At 44.4% G+C, this 15,818-nt stretch overlaps 1 protein-coding gene across 1 annotated transcript in view; it reads left to right on the top strand.

The window, feature by feature from the left end:
* Window positions 1-780: 780 nt before the first annotated feature.
* prok2 (prokineticin 2) overlaps window positions 781-15,818 on the top strand; it is a 63,552-nt gene continuing 48,514 nt past the window's right edge. Inside the window, exon 1 of the mRNA XM_060835864.1 lies at window positions 781-840. Within this exon, the coding sequence (XP_060691847.1) occupies window positions 781-840 (60 nt within the window). The remainder of the gene's footprint in view (window positions 841-15,818) is intronic.

Genomic DNA, 15,818 nt, shown 5'->3' with positions numbered 1-15,818 from the left:
ACTCCCAGTGGTAGACAAACCTTTAAAGGCCAGGTTTAGTTGGCCCCTATCAAATTGAATGAGGCGAATTATTTGATAAGGATGCCAGATGGAAAAATAAATCTCACAGTGTGTGTCATTGATTACGCTCAAAAGGTACTTTGATAAGGAAGAAAAGCAAAAGGAGAATGTGTTTCTGGTTACAACACAGAGTGAAGAACCAAGTTCAGAGGATTCTGATTGGACATTCCTCGGATTAAATTGGACAATGAGAAAGTTCTCAAAAATTGTGATAAATTATTTAGCTACCTTCCAGAGGAAAATTGAAATGACCTAACATGGGGAGATATGTGAGAATAAACTAGGAAGGATTGATCTGATTATGCATGTAGATATTGTTCCAATTAAACACCATCCTTATAGACCTAACCCTTTAAAGTTGGTACATATTCAAAAGCAACTTGTACTTCAAAGTTGGACTTACTCTGAGGATACTGGCAGGTAATTTCATTCAAAAGACAAAAGGAAAATTTGGCTTTTGTAATGTCAAATGGACTGCACCAGTTTAAAGTCATGCCATTTTGATATGAAAAATGTGCCAGCCACATTTCAAAGACTAACCAATAAAGTCATTTCAGGATTACTCAATTGCATCATGTAAGTCAATGATTTGATTACTTTTAGTCACACTTAGCGAATCTATCGGAATTATTCGATTGACTTCAGGAGGTGGGCTTGGTGATAAACCTGGCTAAGAGTTAGTTCGCAAAAGCTCAAGTCACTTTCATTGGATTTAGAAACATGGCCTCAGAATATGAAAACAAAGGTTATTGGGGAGTTTCCCACACCATCAATGAAGAGGTAAGTATGATGTTTCCTGGAACTGAGTGGTTTTTATTGTACCAAATTTTAGCAGTGCAGTTGTTCCACTGACTGACTTGTTGAAGAAGTGTAGAAACTTCAGTGGATGGAGGAATGTCAGAAGGCATTTGACAGCCTGAAAGCTATGTCAACCACTGCCCCAGTATTAGCTACATTTAACTATGCAAAGCCATTTAAGGTAAATATCCATGCTAGTGATGTAGGTGTTGGTGCTACCCTATCCCTGTAACCTTGCATTTCTCATGGCTAATTCACCCAGCCTACCCATCCCTAGACACTATAGGCAATTAACATGGCCAATCCATTAACCTTTAGACTATGGGAGGAAACGAGACCATCTGAATGAAACCCACGCAGATTTAGGGAGACAGTCACCCGTGTGAAATTGAATCTGAGTCCTAGGCACTGTGAGGCAGCAGTGCTAGCTACTGAGCCACAGCATCACCCTGTGCCTGTTGTGGAAGGCTACCCATGTGAGAGTGTCTCCTGTGCATGCTACATTGAATGAGTCAGCTGGGTCTTCAACAGTAGAATCTTCTGCAACCCTCAATCTGTGAACTTACTTCCTTCCTCATTGGCCCGGCTGCTGCTAATTCATACCCAGTGACTCATTAGAAGATGATCTTGATTCTGTGCAGACCTGTAATGTATGTTCAGTGGCATTAACTGAATTGGTGGCTTTGAGTACAGATCATATGATGGCACTCCTTCGTCAAAGATCTGAAGGCATAGCTTCCAGCCTTTACAATGCGCTGCATCAAATGGTCAGGCAGCAAATCCAGAGTATCAGAAAGCACAAATGCAGCTGAGGAAGGTGCCTGGAGTAGAAAGTACAAGGTCCATTATTAACTGGGAAATTCATGCGAGCAGGATGAGGATAATATGGGATTTCAATATGGGCACAAGGCAGGATAACACTGCCAGTCTAAAGGTTCTCTGGGAGGGGGAAGGATTGTGGGGAAGGTGCTAGCAGAGGCAATGGAGGTGATGGGGGAGATGTCAAGCAAAGCTATGTAGAAGTCATTGAGCTTTTACTGACACTGTGATCATGTCCTCTGGATCAGATTCTTGGAATGGACCTCCATTTTTTTTTATTCACAGTATGTAGGCTTCATTGTCGAAGTTAGCATTAATTGCCAATCCCCAAATGCTTAGAGTTAATGACATTGCTGTGGATCTGAAATCACATATAGGCCAGATCAGATTAATATGGCAGATTTCCTTCCCTAAAAGGACATTAATGAACCAGATGGAGTTTTCCTGACAATCAACTATGGATTCATGGTTATCATTAGACTTTTGACTCTGGATCGAATTGCATCAATTGTAGTAAAAATCCATCCAATTCACCAACGTTGTTTAGAGAAGGACATAATTACCTGGCAAATGGGACTAAATTAATTGAAATGCCTGGTCGACTGGACAAGTGGACCAAAAGGTCTGTCTCCAAGCTATACAATTGTATAGTCTGGCCTACATAAGATTCAACCACTTCACTGTAGGTTTGAAATCCTAACTGCTCACTAGCAAACCACTCAAGCCAATGACATACATGCTGATGTTGACAGTGATGCTCACTTACTACGAAAGAATAATTTAATTAAAAACTCAGCTTGGCAGTAATTTGTGTGACACCTGAAGTAAGATAACCTGATGGTGAGTAGAAATGCCATGATCATTTATTAGGACTAAATTGTTTTACTGTGTAATAGCTGAAAATGTGTTGCTGGAAAAGCGCGGCAGGTCAGGCAGCATCCAAGGAGCAGGAGAATTGACATTTCGGGCATGAGCCATTCTTCAGGAATGAGGACTGTGTGCCAAGCAGGCTAAGATAAAAAGGTAGGGAGGAGGGATTTGGGGGAGGGGCGTTGGAAATGCGATAGGTGGAAGGAGGTTAAGGTGAGGGTGATAGGCCGGAGTGGGGATGGGGGCGGAGAGGTCAGGAAGAAGATTGCAGGTTAGGAAGGTGGTGCTGAGTTCGAGGGTTGGGACTGAGACAAAGTTGGGGGAGGGAAAATGAGGAAATTGGAGAAATCAGAGTTCATCCCTTGTGGTTGGAGGGTTCCTAGGTGGAAGATGAGGCGCTCTTCCTCCAGCCGTCATGTTGCTATGGTCTGGCGATAGAGGAATCCAAGGACCTGCATGTCCTTAGTGGAGTGGGAGGGGGAGTTGAAGTGTTGAGCCACGGGGTGGTTGGGTTGGTTGGTCCGGGTGTCCCAGAGGTGTTCTCTGCAACGTTCCGCAAGTAGGCGGCCTATCTCCCCAATACAGAGGAGGCCACATTGGGTGCAGCGGATGCAATAGATGATGTGTGTGGAGGTGCAGGTGAATTTTTGGTGGATATGGAAGGATCCCTTGGGGACTTGGAGGGAATTAAGTGGGGAGGTATGGGCACAAGTTTTGCATTTCTTGCGGTTTCAGGGGAAGGTGCCGGGAGTGGAGTTTGGGTTGGTGGGGGGTGTGGACCTGGCGAGGGAGTCACGGAGGGAGTGGTCTTTGCGGAACGCTAATAGGGGAGGGGAGGGAAATATATCCCTGGTGGTGGGGTCCGTTTGGAGGTGGCGGAAATGACGAAGGATGATACGATGTATGTGAAGGCTGGTGGGGTGGTAGGTGAGGGCCAGTGAGGTTCTGTCCTGGTGATGATTGCAGGGGCAGGGCTCAAGGGTGGAGGAGCGGGAAGTGGAAGAGATACGGTGGAGGGCATCGTCGATCACGTCTGGGGGGAAATTGCAGTCTTTGAAGAAGGAGGCCATCTGGGTTGTTCAGTATTGGAACTGGTCCTCATGGAAGCAGATGCGGCGGAGACGAAGGAATTGGGAATATGGGATGGCGTTTTTACAGGGAGCAGGGTGGGAGGAGGTGTAGTCTAGGTAGCTGTGGGAGTCGGTCGGTTTATAGTAAATGTCCGTGTTGATTCGGTTGCCCGAGATAGAAATGGAGAGGTCTAGGAAGGGGAGGGAGGAGTCTGAGATGACCCAGTTAAATTTGAGGTTGGGGTGGAATGTGTCCAAGAGGCAGTTGAACAGTCCCACTCCTCCGCCCATGAGCCCTGTCCCTCCAATCACCATCAGGCCAGAACCCCACTGGTCCTCACCTACCACCCCACCAACCTCCATATACATCGTATCATCCATCATCATTTCCGCCACCTCCAAATGGACCCCACAACCAGGGATATATTTCCCTCCCCTCCCCTATCAGCATTTGGAAAAGACCACTCCCTCCATGATTCCCTCATCAGGTCCACACCCCCCACCAACCCAACCTCCACTCCCGGCACCTTCCTCTGCAACCGCAAGAAATGCAAAACTTGTGCCCAAACCTCCCCCCTTATTTCCCTCCAAGGCCCCAAGGGATCCTTCCATATCCACCACAAATTCACCTGCACCTCCACACACATCATTTACTGCATCCGCTGCATCCAATGTGGCCTCCTTTATATTGGGGAGACAGGCCACCTACCTGCGGAACGTTTCAGAGAACCCCTCTGGGACACCCGGACCAACCAACCCAACCACCCTGTGGCTCAACACTACACCTCCCCCTCCCACTCCAAGGACATGCAGGTCCTTGGACTCCTCCATCGCCAGACCATAACAACACGACGGCTGGAGGAAAAGCGGCTCATCTTCCGCCTGGGAACCCTCCAACCACAAGGGATGAACTCAGATTTCTCCAATTTCCTCATTTCCCCTCCCCCCACCTTGTCCCAGTCCCAACCCTCGAACTCAGCGCCACCTTCCTAACCTGCAATCTTCTTCCTAACCTCTCCGCCCCCATCCCCACTCTGGCCTATCACCCTCACCTTAACCTCCTTCCACCTATCGCATTTCCAACCTACCTTTTACCTTAGCCTGCTTGGCTCACTGTCCTCGTTCCTGAAGAAGGGCTCATGCCTGAAACATCGATTCTCCTGCTCCTTGGATGCTGCCTGACCTGCTGCACTTTTCCAGCAACACATTTTCAGCTCTGATCTCCAGCATCTGCAGGCCTCACTTTCTCCTTTACTGTGTAATACCCAATATAACATTTTGCAGAAAAATTAAGTTGTGTCAGCTATGGTTTAGTGGTTGAACTCTCATTCTGAGTCAGATTTTGTGTGTTGATGTTCCACTCAAGAAATCTAGACTGTCACTTCAACGCTGTTATGAGAGAATGGTGCATTACTTAATGCATTGTATCAGATGAGATGTTAATCAAAGGCTACATCTGTCCTCTCATGTGGATATAACACTGGCAACTAACGCATAGTGTGGGAGATTGCCCAGGTTTGTCCTGAACAGTAAAAGCAGGAAAATCCAACCTGGCCAATTGCCACCTCATCAGTATACTCTCAATCTTTATTAAGCTGATGGGTGGTGTCATTGACAGTGCTATCAAGCAGCACCTGCTCAGCACTAACCTGCTTAGTGACGCCCAGTTTGGAATCTGCCAGGGCCACTCACCTCCTGACCTCATTACAGCTTTGGTCCAAATGTGAACATAAGAGCTAAATTTCAGAGGGGAGATGGGAGTGACAGCCCTTGATATCAAGACCATTCTCAACCAAATATAGCATCTAGCAAAACTGAAGTCAATGGGTATCAGGGGTAAACACTCAATTGGTTGAAGTCAAACCTGGCACATAGGAAGAGTTGTGGTTGGTGGAGGTCAGCCCCAGGATATCTCTGCAGGAACTCCTCAGTGTAGTATCCTCCGCCCAACCAGCTTCAGCTGCTTCATCAACGACCTTCCCTCCATCACAAAGTCAAAAGTGGAAATGTTTGCTGATGATTGCACAATATTTAGCACCATTTGTGAGTCCTCAAAATACTGAAGCAGTCCATGTTCTAATGCAACATGATCCAGGCTTAAGCCGACAAGTGGCAATTACCATTTATGCCACACAAGTGGCAGACAATTAACTTCTCCAACAAGAGTGAATCTAACCATTGTATCTGGACAATCAATGACATTTTATAACAGAATCTCCCCCTATCAAGATCATGGGGCTTGGCATTGACCAGAAACTCAGACTAGCTACATAACTACAACAGCTGCAAGTGCAGGTCAGAGACTAGGAATTGTGCAGTGAGTAACTCACCTCCAGAGTCCCCAGAATCTGTCCACTGCCTATAAGGCACATGTCAAGAGTTTGATGAAATACTCCCCAGTTAACTGGATGGGTGCAGCTTCAACAACACCCAAAAAGCTTGTCACCATCCAGGGCAAAGCATCCCATTTCATTGGCATTACATCCACAAACATACATACACTCCATCACCGTCAAACAGTCACAGCAGTGTGTACCATGTACAAGATGCACAATAAAATTCACCAAAGATCTTTAGACATCATTTATATAAATGATTTGGTTGTGGCTGTAGAAGATATGGTTAGTAAGTTCGCAGATGACATCAAAATTGGAGGTGTAGTGGAGACCGAAGAAGGTTACCTCAGAGCACAACTGGACTTTGATCAGAAGGGCCAACAGGCCAAGGAGTGGCAGATGTAGATTAATTTAAATAAATGTGAAGTGCAACATTTTGGAAAGGTAAGTCAGTACGGAACTTATGCACTTAATGGTGAGGTCCTGAGGAGTGTTTCAGAACAGAGACCTTGGAGTGCAGGTTCATAATTCCTTAAAAATGGAGTCACAGATAGACATGATAGTGAAGAAGGTATTTGATATGCTTGCCTTTATTGATCAGTGCATTGAGTATTGAAGTTAGAGGTTATGTTGTGGCTGCACAGGACATTGGTTCAGCTACTTTTGGAATACTGCATGCAATTCTGGTCTCCCTGCTATAGGAAGAATGTTGTGAAACTTGAAAGGGTTCAGAAAAGATTTAGAAGGATGTTACCAGGGTTGGATGATTTGAGCTATAGGGAGAGGCTGAACAGACTGGGGCTGTTTTCCCTGGAGCATCGGAGGCTGAGGGGGTGACTTTATAGAAGTTTATAAAATAATGAAGGACATTGATGGAGAGAATAGCCAAAGATTTTTTCCCCAGGGTAGGACAGTGCAAAACTAGAGGGCATAGGTTTACAGTGAGAGGGGAATGATTTTAAAGGGAGCTAAGCTGCAACTTTCTTTGTTCGTGTGGTGTACGTATGGAATGAGTGGTACAATTGCAACATTTAAAAAGCATCTGGATGGGTATATGAATAGGAGGGATATGGGTCTAGATTAATTTAGGATACCTAGTAGGCATGGATGAGTTGGATGGAAGGATTTGTTCCATGCTGTACAGCGTTATGACTCTGAGTTCAATGGTGCAAAGCCATTTAGCAAAGCCATATTAATAAGAATGTATTAGAAAATAACCAGTAGGTCCTCAAGATATCAACTTACTGCTGGAAAGTCTGCGTGTCTTAGAAATTCTTTCTACAAGGATTTGTTTCAAAGTATTAATTTCCTCGTCACAAAAAACAGACATTTGGTGAAAGTTAGCAGGTCGGGCGGAACTGAAGAACAATCCCCGGACTAGAAACATGAACTCTGGCTTCCAGGTGCTGCCAGACCTGCAAACAATCTCTAGGTTTATTTCAGACCTTCAGCAGTTGTATTGCTTTGTTGTAGTTTCGCGTTAATTGCCATGCAATTGGGTTTTGGCATCAATGAACAGCGGGTGGAGGTTACAGCACACACTGCCCTGACATCAGTAAACTGAGACCAAGTATTAAATTACAGTACTCACTCCTGAACTTGCACCAGGAGAGTGCCCGCTACTTGTTGATGGTAGTCAGCCTCTCGCCCTGGTTCCAGGTATTCAGCAAAACTGAGAGGAGTCTAGCAATTGTGGGGCTTCGCTGTCAGCAGAGGTTGGGACGGAGACAGCGTGTGTGTGTGTGCTCTGACAATGTCAGAGTCCCAGTTCCTGCTGCTTTTCCCCCAAGTTTGCTGCGCTGTATTTCACGCAGTATTGCCAATGAGCAACATAGCCGCGACCTCTGATGAGTCATGTTGAGCAGAATGACAGTTCACCCCTCTGCCCAGACTCCGTTATATTACAGGCTCCCACAGGTTCCGCAGAACAGATCAGTCAGTCTTAACAGGACGAGCAAACGGTGAGACTACAGCAGCGGGGACCTAACCTCCAAAACTTGATTGAAAGGGTACCATGAAGCGACTTTTCTACGTCCTCATCAGCTGTGCTGCCATCAGTTATGTTTCCACTGCTGTGATTACTGGGGTGAGTTCAGGAATTTCCCTGAAATCGATTTGGTATAAGTTTGATTGTCAGTGTTTGAGCTGTAGGATTAATCCACGAACACGCAGGTAATCCTGCCAAAGGCTGCCCGGAGTTTAAATAGACAAGCTAAAAGTTTTGTGATTTGCCCAACATTGCAATCTCTAAAACGGTGAATGAAACTTGTATAGGTTCAAAAGCAGTGATTGATATCGAAAACTATAACTAATATTTGAAAGATCGGTTTTCTATCTTTGTAGTTTGGGGGCTGTGTGAGTATATTTTACCCTTTCAGCAGTCAGGTTTAATAATAGTGCATGGGAGACCAATTCTGGTATATACTGCCCTTAAACCAATACCTGGGCTGCAAAAACAAAACTTCTGATTTCACAGCAGCTTGGACCAGCACAGATTTCTGTCTAATTATGGTTCCTTGTAACCAGGCTGACTGAGCGGTGTTTTAATTCACCTGACATCAGAAACCTCTGCTATACAGGCAAGGCAGAATCCTTAACGTCAAAAAGAAAGTGAGCCCAGTGACATCATATCATTTTGGTGTTGGAATTTAATTTCATCTGTAAAGGCAATCATTTCAATTATTACCGAACAACTAGCAAGCTCAAAAAAAATTACTCCGAACTGCACATAATTTGCACTGGAAAATAACCTGCTGTACTTAATATTTCATCCAAGACATTTTATTCTGCCTAAGTGTCTCTGAAATGTTATATGGTAAATGTAACTGTTTGTCACAAGGTAGCACTACATTTCTAACAATAATTTGAAGACTTATTCCATTGTCTCACCTTCTGTCTGAACTACATATGCTGCAGTTCTTCAATATATAGACAACTATCTGTCCAAGGTGAAAATACCTGAAATGACAAATACTTTGGAAGACTTACAATTATTAGATTGCAGCAGTAACAAAGATGTGCATTTGTATCTTATGTGAATGAAAAATGTACATTTATATCATGCCTTTCAACATGTGGATATCCTGAAGAGTTATTCAGTGTAGCATAGTTGCTGTTGTAAGGGAGGAAGTGCCAACAAAGTCCCACAAACAACAATGTAATAAGGTTCACTTATTGTACACATTTTACCATCAGGCCACTTAGCACTGACCTTGAAGAAAACTATCGATCTAGTGAACTCCAAGTTATGGATTTCCACATTCTGAACAGCAGCTTAAATCTGGTGCCAAGTCAAGGGCAACAGCAGCTGTGAACAAGCAACAAACCACATTGAAATATTCTCAGCAAACCAGTGGGTTCAGGCACAAATGTTGTGGCATGGAAGGAGGCCATTCATCCCAATATGGATTGCACTAACTCCCTGAGCACTAACATTTCTCTCAGAGTGTTGAGACTCAGAGAGGCACAGAGTCATAGAGATGTACAGCATGGAAACAGACCCTTCATGCTGAACAGGTATTCCACCCCACTCTAGTCCCACATTCCAGCACCCAGCCCATATCCCTCCAAACCCTTCCTATTCATATACCCATCCAAATGGCTTTGGACAAGTCTTTGGAATTCTCTTAAAGATACAAAATCTTTAAATATTTTGAAGGACAAAGTTGATAGATTCTTGATTACCAAGGGGTGAAAAATTATCAGGGAATGCAAGAAAGGAGTATTCAGGTTAAAATCAGATTAGCTGTGATCTTATTGAATGGCAGAGCAGGATTGAAGGGTAAATGATGCCCTCCAGGGCATCTCCTCCACTTTCCAAACCTCTGCCCTTGAACCTCACCCAATTGCAACAAGGGCACAACTTCCCAGTCCTCACCTTCCATCCCACCAACCTTTGGATACAACAGATTATCCTCTGCGATTTCCACCATCTACAATCAAACTCCACCACCAGAGATAAATTTCCCTCCCCACCCCTTTCTGCACTCCACCGAGACTACTCCCTCTGCAGCTCCCTTGTTAGGTCCACCACCACCACCCACCAACCCATCTTCTACTCCAGGTACCTTCCCTTGCCACTGCAGGAAGTGTAAAACCCACTCCTCCCCCCTCACCTCCATCCAAAGCCCCAAAGGATCCTTCCACATCCTGCAGAGATTTTCCTGCACATCTACTGTGTGCATTGCTCCCGATGTGGTCTCCTCTATATTGAGAAGACAGGACACCAACTTGCAGAACGTTTCAGAGAACATCTGTGGGACACACGCACTAATCAACACCACCGTCCTGTGGCTGAACTCCCCCTCCCAGTCTGCCGTGGACATGCAAGTCCTGGGCCTCCTCCACTGCCAGATTCTAGCCACCCAACACCTGGAGGAAGAATGCCTCATTTTCCGCCCTGGGACCCTCCAACCACAAGGGATCAATGTTGATTTCAACAATTTCCCTATCTCTGCTCTCTTCACCTTATCTCAGATCCAACCCTCCAATTCGGCACCACCCTCTTGAACTGTCCTACCTGTCCATCTTCCTTCCCACCTATCCACTCCACCCTCCGCTCTGACCTGTCACCATCACCCCCAACTGCATCTATCTATTGCATTCCCAGTTCCCTTCCTCTCAGTCCCAACCCCCCTCCCATTTATCTCTCTCACCCTTTGGGCCTCTCCCACATTCCTGATGAAGGGCTTATGCTCGAAACATTAACTCTCCTGCTCCTCAGATGCTGCCTGATCAGCTGTACTTTCCCAGCACCACTGATCTTTTGACTCTGATTTTCAGCATCTACAGTCCTCACTTTCTCCAAGCCTACTCTTGTTCCTTGTTCCTATGTCTATAACTTTGTATCAATCTCCTGCCTTTTCTCCATAACCCAATATGTGTCTACTTTGGTTAATTAACCAATGAACCCTTGAATGCCTCAGTTGAACTTGACTCCACAAAGCAAATATCCTTCATTCCTAGCTACTATCCATTCTGAGGAAGGGTCACTCAATCCAAAACAGTTTCTGTCCACGGATGCAGCCAGACCTGCTAAGCTTCTCCAGCAATGTCTGTTTTTGTTTCTGATTTATAGCAATCTGCAGTTATTTTGGTTTTAAATTATCCTTCATTTCTAATCTAAGTTTTCAGAGAGTGAAGTAAATGATTCTTACTGGATGTAGAAAAATAAAAGTTTTTTCAAAGGTAGTTTAAAAGAAAAGATTCACAATAAGGATAGCTTTGGAGAGACAGCAAGGATTTTAATAGTATCTAGACACCAGTAAACTCATTTACACTTCAATGTCTAACATTTGCAGCAATCTAGCAATGAAAAAGTCAACATTTTCAGCAAATTATGACTGCAATCTGTGGAGATCTCTATTCAAAAGCATCACATTCAGTGGGTAATAAGGAAGACAAGTGGACTGCTGGTGTTTATTTCAAAGGGAATGGAATATAAAAGAAAGCAAATTGAGAGTGTGGTGCTGGATGAAGGACTTACGCCCGAAACGTCGATTCTCCTGCTCCTTGGATGCTGCCTGACCTGCTCTTGACTCTGATCTCCACTTTCTCCTCCATAAAACAAAGCAAACTTTGGTAAAAGTATATGAGGCACTAGCGAGACCACTAATGGAATACTGTGTACAGTTTTGCGCTATGATCTAAGGAAAGGTATACTAGCATCAGAGGCAGTCCAGAGAAGGCTCATGAGGTCGATTGCAGGTGTGGAGGGACTGTTTTACAATATGTTGAGCAGGTTTGGCTTGTATTTGTTAGAATTTAGAAAAGTGAGAGGTCACTTTATTCAACCATGCAAGATTCTTAGAGGATTTTACATTAAAGATGCAAAGCTTTTTCCCCTTGGGGAACAATCTAGGACCAGAGGGCATAATCTCAGAATAAGGGAGTCATCTATTTAAGACAAAGATGAGGAGGAATTTCATTTCTTAGAGGGTAGTCAATCCATGGAATTCTTGAGTGCTTTAAAGGCTGGATCATTAAATATATGCAAGGCTGAGTCCAACAGATTTTTAAATTAGTAAGGAAGTCAAGGGTCATGTGGAAAGGCAATAAAGAGGAGTTGAGGATTATCATGTCAGCCATGATCTCATTAAATGGCAGCATAGACTTGATGGGCTGAATAGCCCATTTCTGCCCCTGTGTGTTATGGTCTAGTGAGCACTCTATTAAGAAGAATGGCTGACAGCAACTTCTCTATTCCAGTTTCAGCAGATTAATGCTGAATGTTTCACCAGCAGCTTAGGTTGGAAGCTAAAAGGCAGAGCAGTGAGGTCATCTCAAGATTGCTACCGGTGCCATGGGCTAGTGAGGCTAGGAACAGCGTGAGTGTAGCTGAACACATGGGTAGAGAGCTGGTGTAGGAGGGAGGGCTTTGGACATGTAGATCATTGGGATACTTTCTGGGGAAGGTGGGATCTGTACAAGGAAGACAGGTTGCACCTGAATTGAAGGGGCACCAATATCCTGGGCAGGAGGTTTGATAGAGCTCTTCGGGAGGGTTTAAACTAGCTTGCAGAGGGATGGAAACTGGAGCTATGGATCAAAGGAAGCGATAGCTAGTGAATGGGCAAATACAGCTTGCGGAGAGTCCATGAAGGATAGATAGTTGATAAGGCAAAGTTGCAGTCAGTGTGATGGGTTGAAATGTGTCTACTTTAACATAAGAAGTGTCAGGAATAACAATGATGAAGTTAGAGCATGGACCAGTAATTGAAGCTATGATATTGTGGCTATTGCCAGAACCTGGTTATCATGGGGCAGGAATGGTGGTTGGATGTTCTGAGCTTCAGATGTTTCAAAAGGAACAGGGAGGGAGGTAAACGAGGTAGGGGAGTGGCCTTGCTAATCAAGGATGGTATCACAGCTGCAGAAAGGGAGGTTGTCAAGGAGGTTTGTCTATTGAGTCATTGTGGGTGGAAGTCAGAAACGGGAAAGGAGCAGTCACTTTATTGGAACTTCTCTATAGACCCCTGCACCCCCTCCCCCCATTCTAATAGCAACAAAGACATGGAGGAGCAAATTGAGGTGCAGATTTTGGAAAGGTACAGAAGTAGCAGGGTTGTTGTCATGGGTGAATTCAACTTCCCTAATATTGATTGGAATCTACTTAGCTCAAATAGTTTGGATGGAGTAGATTTTGTCAGGTGTGTCCAGGAAGGATTCCTGATTCAGTAGGCCAACTAGACGGGAGGCCATATTGGATTTGGTGTTTGACAAAAAAAAACAGGCCATGTATCAGTTCTGTCTGAATGGAGAACATTTCGGTGACAGTGATCACAATGCTATTAGGCAGGAACTGTGGAGCATAATTTAGGAGTAGATATTCTCAGCAAAATGCATGACAGAAATGTGGAGGTTGTTTACGGGGCACTTGCTAAAAGTGCTGGATAAGTTTATCCCACTGAGGCAAGGAAGGGATGGTAGGGTGCAGGAACCTTGGAATGATAAGAGATGTGCATCATCTAATCAAGAGGAAAAAGGGGTTAAGGTTGGGGAAGCAAGGATCAGACAGAGCTCAAGAGGGTTACAAGGTAGCCAGGAAGGAACTAAAGAATGGACTTAGGAGAGCTAGAAGGGGGCATGAAAAAGCCTTGGCAGGTAGTATTAAGAAAAACCCCAAGGCATTCTCCACTTATGTGAGGAACAAGAGGATGGCCAGATTGAGGTTAGGGCTGAAAAATGTGTTGCTGGAAAAGCACAGCGGGTCAGGCAGCATCCAAGGAGCAGGAGAATCGATGTTTCGGGCATAAGCCCTTCTTCAGGCTTATGCCCAAAACGTTGATTCTCCTGTTCCTTGGATGCTGCCTGACCTGCTGCACTTTTCTAGCAACACTTTTCAGCTCTGATCTCCAGCATCTGCAGTCCTCACTTTCTCCTGAAGGTAAGGCTGATCAGGCATAGTGAAGGGAACTTGTGCCTGGAGTCAGAGGAGGAAGGGGAGGTCCATACTGGATACTTTGTTTCAGTATTCATTCCCCTCTAGTTGGACCTTGTCATTTGTGAGGACAATGCAAAATAGGCAAATACGCTTGAATAGACTGAGATTAAGAAGGAAGATGTGCTGGAAATTTTGAAAAGCGTGAGAATAGATAAATCCCCTGGGCCAGACGGGATATATCCAAGGTTACTATAGGAAGCGAGGATAAAGATTGCCTTTGATGATAATCTTTGTATCCTCACTGTCACCTGGAGTACTGCCTGATGATTGGAGGGTGACAAATGTTATTCCCTTGTCCAAGAAAGGGAATAGGGATAACCCTGGGAATTACAAACCAGTCAGTCTTAGGCCGGTGGTGGGCAAATTATTGGAGAGGATTCTGAAAGACAAGATTTATGATTATTTGGAAAAGCATAGCTTGATTAGAGATAGTCAGCATGGCTTTGTGAGGAGCAGGTCATGCCTCACGAGACTTATTGAATTATTTGAGAATGTCACAACACTCGTTGATGAAGGTAGAGCAGTGGATGTGGTGCACATGGACTTTAGCAAGGCATTTGATAAAGGTTCCCCATGGCAAGCTCATTCAGAACATAAGGAGGCATACAGTACAGGGAAATCTGGTGGTCTGGATGCAGAATTGGCTGGCCCATTCAAGGTGGTAGGAAATGGGAAGTACTCAGCCTAGAGCTTGGTGACCAATGGTGTTCCACAGGGATCAGTTCTGGGACCTCTGCTCTTTGTTATTTTTATAAATGACTTGGATGAGGAAGTGGAAGTGGGAGGGGGTTAGTAAGTTTGCTGATAACACCAAGGTCGGTGGAGTTGTGGATAATGTGGACGGCTGTTGTAGGTTGCAACAGGACATTGACAGGATGCAGAGCTGGGCTGAGAAGTTGCAGATAAAGTTCAACCTGGAAAAGTGTGAAGTGATTCATTTTGGAAGGACAAATTTGAATGCAGATTACAGGGTTAAAGCCAGAATTCTGTGCAGGATTGAAGAAGAGGGATCTTGGGATCCATGCCCATAGACCCCTGAAAGTTGCCATCCAAGCTGATAAGGTTGTTGAGAAGGTATATGGCATGTCGGCTTTGATTAAAAGGGCAATTGAGTTTAAGAGCCATGAATTAATGCTGCAACTCTACAGAGCCCTGGTTAGACCACACTTGGAATGTTGTGTTCCGTTCTAGTCGCCTCATTATAGGAAGAATGTGGAAGCTTTATAGAGGGTGCAGAGGAGATTTACCAGGATGCTGCCTGGACTGGAGGGTATGTCTTATGAAGGAGGTTTAAGGGAGCTCGGGCTTTGGAAGGGATCAGAGGGGCAGGAATGGTTGAACTAATCAGAGGTCAAAAGTTGGTGGGGATTGTAAAATAATTTTTTAACCCAAAGGATGAATGGTAATCTGGAACTCTGTTTGAAAGGTTGCGAGAGAGGCAGAAACCCTCTGCACTTTAAGTGCTGTAACCTATAAAGCTGCAGACTAAAGGCTGGAGAGTAGGATTAGACTACGTTGCTAATTTTCAGCTCGTCCAAATTTAATAGGCTGAATGCCTTCCAACTGTTGTAAATTTTTATGATTCCCAAATTTGCATGCTGCCTGGTTTGGAAGGAATAACTAGTATTAATTGCACATTATGATTTTTATCCTGCACCGTTTTTATTGTTTTATTGTGTTTTTTTTTCTTCATACATGATGCTGTCTGCTATGGCAAAATAAGAAAATAATGACAAATCTGGAGAGGTCTGATGAGCTTTCAGTAAGTCAGCATGGATTTATACATATACCATTTGTTGAAGAAATGTTCTTGAGTTCTTTGTGGGACTGACTGGCTCTGGTGACAGTGAAAATTCTATGATGTGATATATTTAGTCTTCAGCAAGGCTTTTAATACACAATTGTATAATGTCTCAATTAGTC

This window comes from Hemiscyllium ocellatum, chromosome 14, assembly GCF_020745735.1.
Source record: "Hemiscyllium ocellatum isolate sHemOce1 chromosome 14, sHemOce1.pat.X.cur, whole genome shotgun sequence".
NCBI classification, from domain to species: domain Eukaryota; kingdom Metazoa; phylum Chordata; class Chondrichthyes; order Orectolobiformes; family Hemiscylliidae; genus Hemiscyllium; species Hemiscyllium ocellatum.
This window is presented reverse-complemented; position numbering and strand designations above follow the sequence as displayed.